Source organism: Squalius cephalus (genome assembly GCF_949319135.1).
Source record: "Squalius cephalus genome assembly, chromosome: 5".
Taxonomy (NCBI): domain Eukaryota; kingdom Metazoa; phylum Chordata; class Actinopteri; order Cypriniformes; family Leuciscidae; genus Squalius; species Squalius cephalus.
The window spans coordinates 17,772,129-17,784,250 of NC_137126.1; the positions used below are offsets into that span (position 1 = coordinate 17,772,129).

Here is a 12,122-nt window from a genome sequence, read left to right on the forward strand (position 1 = left end):
TCTTCTCCACTTAGCATCCATGAGCCTACTTCCTCAATGTTCGAAGCTCAATTCACTTTACATCATTGCCTAAACCACATTTTTCACGAATCTGATGCCCCTTTTTAACTTTCTTGTGTCTTTCGTTCTTAGGAATAAGGGCACCATTCAGAGTCCAGCTCTATTATGAGACTGCCTTGGGAAGAGAGAGAAGTGTTTAGCATAAATGACAATCACAGTATCACAGAAAGGGGGCTTCAGCACTGAGAGAAACACAGCTTGGCAGCTGAAATGACAAAAAGGGACAGGAGAAGAAATATCTTTTTGCAGGAATTAACAGAATGGTTTAATTGGCTGGATGTTGTTTTGTGGGGTGGGGGAGGACCCTATGTTAAATTGTTTTTAACTATTCACTCTCATCTTTGATGATAAATAGCTGCAAGGAATTCACTGGAATGAAAGGACCACCTGGTGAGGGGAACCATGAGGTCACTGAAACTTTCAAGCCTGCAGCTGTCAGATCAAAACCAACCGGGAACTTGAATGTCAATCAAAAAAAAAAAAAAAAAAAACCTTGGGTGGGTTGTCAGGGTTGAGAGGCTCTTAATAAGTGTGTGTTTTTTTCTTTTACTTATCTGACTTCTTTTCTACATCTTTGAAGGCCATGCTCAGTCTGTACAGGAAATAGAGGGGCGGTCACACTACACTTCCAATCCATTCACTTCCATTCATACACATGCATGGATTTTGCTGCATTCCAAAGTTTGGTGAACTCTGACCTGCAAAATTTGTGTCGCGTAAAGACGTGTGGCTCCTAGCTGAATTAAAAAAGCATAAACTTTAAAGTTTGAGGAAATGCAGCTAGGAAAATGGAGTAGATTGTGTATTTTCATATTTTGGATTTATTATTATTTGTTATATGTTAAATTTATGTTTTTAAAAAGTAGTGATGACCTTTGCAGTGTCTGAAGAAATTGTGTGTGTGACCGTCCCTTAACAGCATTTACAATGGAAATGCAAAGATGTGTCATAGACTGTCCTGTTATTGATTTAGAAATCTCATTTCACATTTCAAACGCATTTTCTATTTAGTCTTTCCTCACTGGAAAGATAAAGAGATAGTTAACCACTAAATAATGGAGATTTTGTCATCATTTACTCACACGAATGCTGTTCCAAACCTGTATCGCTTTCTTTCAGAATTTATGAGCTGCTGTCAAGTAAATAATAAGTAGCCATGAGCGATATGATAACTTTATATGAGGAATGGACTCAAATTTAAGCTGTTATTCACTGAAAATCCAATGCTATAAGTGATTAAAGAATATTTTTGTCAACTATTCCTTTAACCCAGGGTTTCTCAAACTCGGTCCTGGAGGGCCACTGTCCTGAACAGTTTAGCTCCAACCCTGATCAAACACACCTGAGAAAGCTAATCAATGTCTTCAGGTTCAGGATCACTAGAAACTCACAGCTAGGTGTGTTTGATCAGGGTTGAAGCTAAACTGTGCAGGACAGTGGCCCTCCAGGACCGAGTTTGAGAAACCCTGCTTTAACCAGTGACAAAAAGCCAAAAGAGAAATAAAGAAAAACAAAACATACCTTTGATACTTTTGTAGGTCTTTTTCATATGATGTTTAGGGTTTCTCTTACATTAAGTAATAAGGATGTTCACATGCAGTTACAATCGATCTACAGCAAGTTTTCCAAGCATAAATAACACACTAATCAAATACATTGTGTCACCGCTGCCTTTCAGAGCATGTGCAAAACGCAGAAGCCAGTTGTGAATAACATGTTGGACGAAGCCGAGCTATAATGATATTTGCTATAGGTCTTGGTTCAACTTAGCTAAAGTCGGAGTGATGCAATTTCAGTCAGCTAACAAGAATAAATGTGGGTGGGGTTTGATTTTGTCCATTGGGGATCGTTGTGGTTTACTATTGCTGTTGTCCCGCCTTCACACCAATAAACACATCATCAAAGAACAAAAGAGATGTTGTTGCGAGATAGGGGAATTTTTTTGAAGATTGAGATTTTGAGGTCATGTGAATTAAAAAAAGAATGATGTGCACAAATAAATCATTTACAATAAATACTGCAATATTCCATTTAAAAAATAAGAATTGTAAATGTTGATTTCATGGTGACTTTAAGTAAGCAGCCCATTCAACAGAGTCAAGCAGAGTTTGGAGCTTTGTTGACACAACCTGCAGCCTTTCTGGATGAAGTGGTCTTTGTTTAAGCCTCCTGCTGTGGGAAATGTAAACGGTAGAATTCTGACTTTTCCTATTATTTTGATGGAGGTTTTTGCTCTGCTTACTGTTGATCTGAGAACAGATTGTAGTGTCACTTGTGATACTGACTTGAGTTCTGAAAGAAGACTGGTCCTGGATGCTGGATCAGTTTAAAAGGGAGCCTCTCCCAAGGAAAAGAGTTCATCACGAAACACACAGCACAGCTGTATGTGGCAGGTCAGGCCTGATTGCATATAGTAAGCAAAGTAATAGTGCCGTATAATGATAATTGATGCGATGTAACCACTAATCTACAATAAAGATATAGGTCAATGAATGTAACAAAGAACAAATGGTTGTATGCAGAAAAGGAATGGTTGGGAGCTATAGAATTGCCTTTGTGTTACTAAGTTGGGTCCTGCAGCCATGGCACATTATACCTTAAACATTTTCAGAAAGTGATTTCAATAAGTAATTTGCTTCTTACCATTTAAATCTACTATTTATTAGATATCATCACTCTAGTCTTCATAGCTTGTGTCTGACAATAGTCGTCTTCTTGTGAACAATAATCAATGATCATAATAAATCAACAAAGATGTCTTTTTCACACACATTCCCAAACAGACCATCTTCCTCTCTTTACTGCACTGAGATTCAAAAAATGGGCCTTAGGCTACGTTGGTAGTTAGTGACCCAATGCAATGTGTTTGCTAAACAGCAAAAAAAAAAAAAAAAAAAAAATCATCATCATATACAACCAGTCCGATCTCACTGCAATTCGTACGAATTCTATGAGGTGGCTAATTCGTACGAATTCATACGACCTCTCGTACGAATTAGTACGATTTTTGCTAAATCGTAGGCCTACATATTTACGAATTGCCCAATTCGTATGAATTCATACGAATGACCTAACCCTGACCCCGCCCCTAAACCTACCCATCACGTGGGTTTAGACAAATCGTACAAATTCGTACGAGTGAGGTCGTACAAATTCGTACGAATTAGCCACCTTTTTTTCACTCGTACGGTCGTGAGATAGCGACAACCATGGATTTGATACTATTCTTATTCAGTTATTAATTCCAATAGTAATAAGAAGGAAAATGAAACAACAACAACAACAACAATAATAATAATAATAATAATAATAATAATATATTAGTACAATAATATATTGGAATAGTGTTAATAATACATAAATTATATAATAATTTGCTCATCATCACACAACTAATTATTAAAGGATTGTCTAACTTTTTAGTGCCATATTTATCGTTGTGGAAAAGAACCATAATGACAAAATATTAGCAATATGACAAATAAACGTGCTTAAATTAATACATAATACAATAATACATAGCATATAACTGTTATTTCAGAGGTACACACAATATGATTTATATTTTATCATCTGCACTTTATATAATAGTGCAGATGATCAAATTAAAACATTATAATTAAAACATTATAAAAGACAAATGACAATAAAATGGTTATTGACAATAAAATGGTATGATGAAGGTTGTGATTCCAGCTCCAATCCAGTGAGTGGCGCTAATGAGAAGTGAAGCTGAAGACAAAATCTAAAACCAGATCGCACTGCCCTCTAGTGTAATGAACTGATTATGAAATACAATTGACCCCTGCACAGCTGAGATTGCAATCTGCGCTGTTTGTCTTGGTTCGGCCACTTTCTTTTCTGGCTTTCTGAGCTCATCAGTCCGACAACAAGCACATGGAGCAGAGGTGGCAGCACACAGCTGGGTGAGTACATGATCCTGTCAAATGCCGATCAGTTTCCCTCGACGAGGAAAACAAAGACAGGCTACCCTTTTATACAAAGACAAGCAGCAAACTAATATTAGCACATGCAGTCATTCTTGTGCTGAGCGGCGAGTCTCGTAATAATCACACATAAATAGTATGTACGGGCCCTGTTTATCATTGTTTTCAGTTCATATCAATATTTTGAATTTAAACTGTGGGAGACTCGCATCTAGCTGATAGGATTCAGAAATGAACTGGTTTAATCCAGTTGTCTATTCTCTTATTTGTCGGTCAACATCTATATCGACATATGATCTTCTTTCAATTAATATCTATTGTCATTTTGTCTTTCAAACCGTTTTTTTTTTTTTAATGTCTCAGCTTATTTAATTTATGTCTTATATAACAGACTAGTGATTATATCATTTAAAATAAATGTTTCAAGTAAGTGGAAAGGATACAAATTTACAGCTTGTTCTTTTTTTCCTCAGGGGAGAACTAAGATTAAAACTGCTTTGAAATGGCTCTCAGAAAATGTTTAGTGGACGTATTTGACATTGTATTGTATGTTTTTTTTTTTTTATCACGACAGGATATCTGTGTCCCATCCAGACAAAAAGGACTGTGATGAGTGTCAGTTCCTGAATGGACAGTATTAGGTAAGATCCAACTGAGGAGACACTGCTTCAGACACTGCCCTGCCTTAGACAAACAGGATTTGAATCCTGGGGTCACGGACTCTCCAAAGCCAGAGGAGACAATTCTTCCTTGTTATTATCGGAAATGGCTAATAATAGATGACAAGAAAGCCAGAGCATTCTTTTGGCGGAGTCTTCTTGTGTAGCAGCCTGAGAAGACAACTGTCCTCGACTTCGGTAAAATATTTTTCAGATGTTTATGTTGGAAGATGATATAGAGTTAGTTTGTAATAGTTGGACAGGTTTAATATCTGCTTGTGCATTGCATTGACAATTAAGGCATAATTTGTTAGTAGAGATGCTGTTTGTATGACAATGCCCATATTTTCATTTCAGGTAAATCATGATCCCCATAACTGAGCTGCGCTACTTTGTGGACACGCAACCTACGTATCGCATCCTAAAGCCATGGTGGGACGTGTTCACAGACTATTTATCGGTCGTAATGCTGATGATTGCTGTGTTTGGGGGCACACTTCAGGTCACACAGGACAAGATGATCTGCCTGCCCTGCAAATGGGTGGTTAACAAGACCTGTAGGAAGTATTTCAATTCAACATTTTCTGTGCCCTTGACCCTTGAACCCCAAGGAATCCAGTATGACCTTGATCGACACCAGTACAACTACGTTGATGCTGTGTGCTATGAAAACAAGCTTCACTGGTTTGCTAAGTATTTCCCATATTTGGTGCTGCTGCATACGCTCATCTTTCTGGCTTGCAGCAACTTCTGGTTCAAGTTCCCTTGGACAAGCTCAAAACTGGAACATTTTGTGTCTATCCTCCTGAAATGTTTTGACTCTCCATGGACCACACGAGCTCTGTCCGAAACTGTTGTGGAGGAAAGCGATCCCAAAGCGCTGGTGAAAATGAATGGCTCCTTCGATAAGAAGGCTTCGTATGTTAGCGAAGACGTTGAAGCGAGTGTTCCCATGCTGTCAGCAACCAGATCTCGTATTGAACAAGGAATCGTGGACCATTCCGACACTGGTGTCCTGGACAAAAAGGAAGGTGAACAAGCTAAGGCGTTGTTTGAGAAGGTGAAGAAGTTTCGAATTCACGTTGAAGAAGGCGATATAGTCTACCGACTCTACATCCGACAGACTATCATCAAAGTTGTTAAGTTTATCCTTATTATCTGCTATACCGGCTACTATGTCCACAATATTCAGTTCAGCGTCGACTGCACTGTGGACATCGAGAGTCTGACTGGTTATCGCATGTACAACTGTGCCCATCCCTTGGCCACTCTCTTCAAGATTTTAGCCTGCTTCTACATTAGTCTAGTCATCGTGTATGGCATGATCTGCGTATACACCCTCAGCTGGATGCTTCGACGTTCCCTCAAGAAGTACTCGTTTGAGTCTATCCGAGAGGAGAGCAGCTACAGCGATATCCCAGATGTGAAAAACGACTTCGCCTTCATGCTGCACATGATTGACCAGTACGACCCCCTGTATTCCAAGCGATTTGCGGTGTTCCTCTCAGAGGTCAGCGAGAACAAACTTCGCCAGCTGAACCTCAACAACGAATGGACTTTGGAAAAGCTTCGGCAGAGGATCACCAAAAACTCCCAAGAGAAGTTGGAGCTCCACCTATTCATGCTCACTGGGATTCCAGACACAGTCTTCGACTTGGTGGAGTTGGAGGTTCTGAAGCTTGAGCTCATTCCTGATGTCACCATCCCACCAATCATTGCTCAGCTTACTAACCTCAGAGAGATGTGGCTGTACCACACGCCAGCAAGAATAGAGGCTCCAGCGCTCGCATTTCTGAGAGAGAACCTGAAATCTTTGCACATCAAGTTCACCGACATAAAGGAGATTCCTTTATGGATCTATAGCTTGAAGAATTTAAGCGAGTTGCACCTCACTGGGAACCTTAGTGCTGACAACAATCGCTACATCGTCATTGACGGTTTACGAGAGTTGAAGAGACTAAAGGTTTTGAGACTGAAAAGTAACTTAACAAAGCTGCCTCAGGTAGTCACGGATGTTGGAATGCACCTCCAGAAGCTGTCCATCAACAATGAAGGTACCAAGCTGATGGTGCTCAACAGCTTCAAGAAGATGGTGAACCTGTCCGAGCTGGAGCTTGTACGCTGCGATCTGGAGCGCATACCACATTCCATCTTCAGCCTGCACAATTTACAGGAGATTGATCTTAAGGACAACAACCTGAAAACCATTGAGGAGATCATTAGTTTTCAGCATCTTCATCGACTTGTTTGTCTAAAGTTGTGGTATAATCAGATTGCGTACATACCTATCCAGATAGGTACTTTGATCAACCTGGAGCGCCTCTATTTGAACCGCAACAAGATTGAGAAAATGCCACATCAGCTCTTCTTCTGCCGGAAGCTGAGGTTTCTTGATCTGAGCCATAACAATCTGACTGACATCCCGTCAGAAATAGGAATTCTGCAGAACCTTCAGTACCTTGCTGTAACTGCCAATAGGGTAAGTCAACGTCATGGCTATTGTAGTTTTGAGTTTTAATTTTGCTTTTATTTCTATTGGTTTTTTTTTGTTTTCAGTTTTTAGTTTTTAGTTTTCAGACTGATATTATTACTTTTAGATTATTTATTTTCAGAGTTTTGGATTTTTTAGTATTCTAGGGCTGTATAAATGAAGTTTTCCAAAATACCACATATCAAAAACTATAATTATTTTGAATTTGTGGCCAGTTTTGGAGTCATGAAAATGTATTTTAGCTTGGTTTCTTGTTTCATTTTCTAAATGATAATACCACTTCATAGCTTTTGTAATTGCCACTGATGCAGATGTTGTGTTTTTTTTTGTTTATTTATATTTTTATTAAAAACAGGCCTACGCAATAAAATAATAATTACTCAACAATAGATACAATCCCATTTCCAAAAATATTGGGACATTTTGTAAAATTCAATAAAATCAAAAATCTGTCATTTGTTAATTCTGACTTGGTTTCACTGTCCAACAAAATTGCTTTTTGTAAATATAATTTATTTTATTTTGATGGCTGCAATGCACTCCAAGAAAAGTTGGGACAGAGGCATGTTTACCACTGTGTCACATCAGCTTTCCTTTTATTTTATGTGATCACATTTTATGTGATTTTTGAATTGTTTGACCATTCTTATGAAATTTGGTTCAAAGTGGTGAGCCATGAGTGCTTGTAAAGATTGAGCCTTTGGTGAATGGGACTATTATACCCAATCATGATGCCCTCATCTATTACCAATTTACCTGCTAATTATGGACTGTTTTAAAACCGTTTAACTTGGATATTCTATAGTCTTTTCACTTTTATTTTGCCTCTGTCATTTTTTTTTTTTTTTTTTTTTTTTTTTTGGAGTGTGTTGCAGCCATCAAAATCAAAAAATATATATATTTACAAATTAAAATTAAGTTGGTCAGTGAAAACATTCAGTCAACTTTTGTCAGTTAAATAAAGGTTCAAGAGGTTTAACTAATCAGATATTCTTTGCATTTTACTAAATGTCCCAACTTTTCTGGAAATGGGGTTGTAATAATAATATAACTGGTGTAAGAATGAAGGAAAAGCACTACTGGTCTTCTGTTGAAATTCAAGTAGTACATTCTTGTAAATTACACTAATGATTGTGATGTGATTGTACTTTCAGTCAACTTTGTTTTCTGATCTCTGCTCTCTTTTATCCTTTCATTTTCCCCATAGATTGAAGTGCTCCCCCCTGAGTTGTTTCAGTGCAAGAAATTGCGAACCCTGAATCTCGGAAACAACTGCCTGCAGTCTCTACCCTCTCGGTTTGGGGAGCTCACCAGTCTGACACAGCTGGAGCTGAGGGGCAACAGGCTCGAGTGCCTTCCTGTAGAACTTGGCGAGTGCAGATTGCTGAAGAAGAGTGGTCTAATTGTGGAGGACAATATTTTCAACACTTTACCTTCCGAGGTCAAAGAGCAGCTGTGGAGAACTGAAAAAGAGGCTTCTTGAAGCAGATGCAGAAACCTGAGAGCACTTACCTGCGTGAAGTTTTTTAATGGTGTGAGAAGTATTCAAACCAAGCAATAGAAAATTACATTTATACATGTTTGTCACATTTTACAGGGTTCATCAGAATGTTTCCTGGAAAACAAAGCAAAAAAAGTAAGTGTTTCACAATATGGCATGTCGTGTTTTATTGCAACATAGACATTTCTGCTGTTTGACACAGAGGAGTGAGCAGACCAAATATTACATCAGGATTATGGTGCTGTTCATTTTTGCCTTAATATACACAAACACTATTCACTTATAATATTTTATTATAAACATTTCTACTGTATTTTATACCAGTGTTACTGTGTAAGTGTTACTGTGAAATCACTCTACTTTTACCTTTTCTTAAATCCATGTGTACTGATGAAGACTCCTAATTCAACCTGATTAGGGTTTATTTCTATAATACATTTTGTTTACTTGAAATTGTTGGGCATATCCATACTATGTAAATAACTGGTTAATATATTCTAAAAACATAAGACACCAATTAACTTTTTTGTTTGTTTGTTTTATGCATGCCCTATACATTACCCAGCACATAAATATGCTGTACAGTCTTTATGACATACTGATGTCATCTGTTACATTAGAAACATGAATATTTCGATATTCATTACCCCCAAAACAGTAAGTTGCTATTGTCTACAGTATGTGTTAAATTGTTGTCTTTACTGGTTTAATGTGTTAGCCGAGTACTCATGGTAACATAAGTGATGTTTGCAGTATTTATGAACTGATGCAAAAACAAAAGCTAAGAACTTTTATAAAATGTACAGTAAAATGTACAGTAACAGTAATGTACAGATAACACTATCTCCACGACGATAGTGTTAATGTCTGCATCACTGTCTATCTAAGTGTATTTCTTTTGTATAAAGCATATGCATGTTATTATTACTTTTTTTCTAATAAGTTAGAAAAAAGCCTTGATTACATTGTACCTTACAAATACAGCACCTTATTTTCACCGGTCTGCTCACTTTTGAAACGCTTTAAGATTTATCAATTAATCATTTCTAATAAGCAGTTTACCCTTTGTAAAGGTTGTTTATACATTGTATTCGGTTAGGGGAGAATGGGGTGAGTTGTGCCAGTTTTTACTCAAAGTGACTTTAAAGTGAGGTCATGGCAGTAATGCCTTCAACTTAAGGATGTACATATATTTCAGGATGTGGTGCATCCCGAACAATAACTTTGGATCTGAAATAAATTGTTTCCAAAATATAGCTCTTGGGAAAAAAGTGGTCTCATGGCACAACTTGCCCCTGGTGCGGGGGAAGTTGTGCCTTTGGGGGAATACATTGGGGGTAAATTGTGCCAGTGATTTCTGAAGTAAAACAGAACATTTTAATGTTATGAACCGTAATGCTATATGAAAGCAAGATAAATTCAATACAAAATGACTAATTTAAGGTTTATTTAGATATTGTCACCCTGGAATACCATAGCATGTGTTTTTCCTATATGGTCAATTGCATAGGGATTTTGTATTGAACATAACTGGATCACAGTGTCATTGAGACAAGGGGGCGGGCTCATTTTACTCAGACGACCAATCAGTCTCTCAGGATCATTGTGAAGCTATCAAACTACGCCCTAGCAACCATTTAGAGCACCATAGCAACACAATATATGATCTTTGTGAATCATTTCAGGCAAAAAGGCTTTGGCAATAGATGCCTGTTGACATAGCGCTGTCTGTCAATTATGTAACATATAAGAATAAAGTGACTAGGCTAATTTCTAAACATCCTGTTGTGACATAGGCCACTTAAAAACGGAATAAAACTTCTTTTTAATAACATAGTGCAAACTCAAAACTGAAATCAGTGTTAGCTAAATTAAACAAATAGCAGGCAGGCCTAAGTCAAACAATGATGAGGCATGCCCATCTCCTCACTTCTCAAGATTATCCCCTGTGAGTATGTAGGTCTAGGTGGTCTGGATCTGGCACAACTTAACCCAGGCCCTTTGGCACAAATCACCCCAGACCCACAAGTTTGAAAAACTAGCATGATCCAGCAGTTAAGAGCTAACATCATGCTAACTGTATAGACTCATTGTGTAGCCTACTAAAGCACTAAAACATATGTGAAATGTTTTCAAACTTGTCTATAATTGTTCAGACACTACAATCACAAAACCTTAATCATAGAAATTTTACTTTGAAAGGGAAAAAAACAGTTTTTTGCACTAAAATGTGCTTAACTCTCATGCCATGTGTCTCTCTTCTTTGGAGGACGAGTAAAAGTGATTGCTTTTCAAAATTATGTGGTCACATGACCAATTTCTTCTACGGTTTTCCAGAAACAAGGGTGGAACTATCCCCCCCCCCCCCCCCCCCCCCCCCCCGGCACAAATCACCCCACTCTCCCCTAACTATGGAAGCTTGTTTCCGCCACAGAATAAAACATTTTAAGAGATAATTGCGACTTTTTATCTCACAATTGCGAGTTTACATCTCGCAATTCTGACTTTATTTCTCAGAATTTCGAGATATAAAGTCAGAATTGCGTGAAATAAAGTCGCAATTGCGTGTTATAAAGTCAGAATTGCGAGATATACAGTCAGAATTGCGTGAAATAAAGTCGCAATTGCGTCTTATAAAGTCAGAAGTCTGATTTTTTTTCTCGCTATTCCGACTTTATATCGCGCAATTCTGACTTTATAATACGCAATTGTGAGATATAAAGTCAGAATTGCATGATATAAAGTCGCAATTGTGTGTTATAAAGTCATAATTGTGAGATCAACTATTCTGAGGTAAAAAAAAAAAAAAGTCAGTCTTTTTTTCCCCTTAGAATTGGACTTTATATCTCACAATTGTGAGTTTATATCGCACAATTCTGAGAAAATATGTCAGAATTGCGAGATATAAACTCGCAATTGCGTGTTATAAAGTCAGAATTCTGACTTTATAACACGCGATTGCGACTTTATATCTCGCAATTCTGACTTTATATCTCGCAATTCTGACTTTATAACACGCAATTGCGACTTTATTTCACGCAATTCTGACTTTGTATTTCGCAATTCTGAAAAATAAAGTCAGAATTGCGAGATGTAAACTCGCAATTGTGAGATAAAAAGTCGCAAATATCATTTAATTTTTTTATTTTGTGGCGGAAACAAGCTTCCATAGTTAACAGACATGTAAACACTCAACTTAAAATAGACTAGTTCCCCCAACTTTACACTAAATGTTCTATCTTGTTCTATTTGTGACATGTTATTCTCATGACAGTGTGTGACATCGCACCGTTAAGAAGACAATCAGAAGTATTCAGTGAAATGTTGTGCATAACTTTGAATGTGTGGTGCAGATGTCACGTATTTGCTCTAGTATGATTAACATAGCTGTTTTGTCTTATTTTAATGCCCATATTCAGTTTGTTGATATGTTAACAAACTTGTTACTGTTGATAGGTTATTGA

The 12,122-nt window shown here is 37.4% G+C and overlaps 1 protein-coding gene across 2 annotated transcripts; it reads left to right on the forward strand.

The window, feature by feature from the left end:
* The first annotated feature begins 3,823 nt into the window (after positions 1-3,823).
* lrrc8ab (leucine rich repeat containing 8 VRAC subunit Ab) lies at positions 3,824-11,300 on the forward strand. Of its 2 annotated transcripts, none has more exons than XM_079871617.1 (4): positions 3,824-3,986; positions 4,582-4,864; positions 5,024-7,145; positions 8,365-11,300. In XM_079871617.1, the coding sequence occupies exons 3-4, from the start codon at positions 5,031-5,033 to the stop codon at positions 8,638-8,640; spliced, it is 2,391 nt and encodes a 796-aa protein (XP_079727743.1). In that variant the 5' UTR covers positions 3,824-3,986; positions 4,582-4,864; positions 5,024-5,030; the 3' UTR covers positions 8,641-11,300. The 2 variants fall into 2 exon arrangements, with proteins under 2 accessions (XP_079727743.1, XP_079727744.1); XM_079871618.1 differs by having other exon boundaries at positions 3,851-3,986; positions 4,582-4,648.
* Positions 11,301-12,122: the final 822 nt, after the last annotated feature.

Coding starts and splice junctions, on each gene's coding strand:
- lrrc8ab (XM_079871617.1), top strand. CDS start 5,031: ATGATCCCCATAACTGAGCTGCGCTACTTTGTGGACACGCAACCTACG. Junction 7,146..8,364: donor TTGCTGTAACTGCCAATAGG/GTAAGTCAACGT, acceptor TTTTCCCCATAG/ATTGAAGTGCTCCCCCCTGA.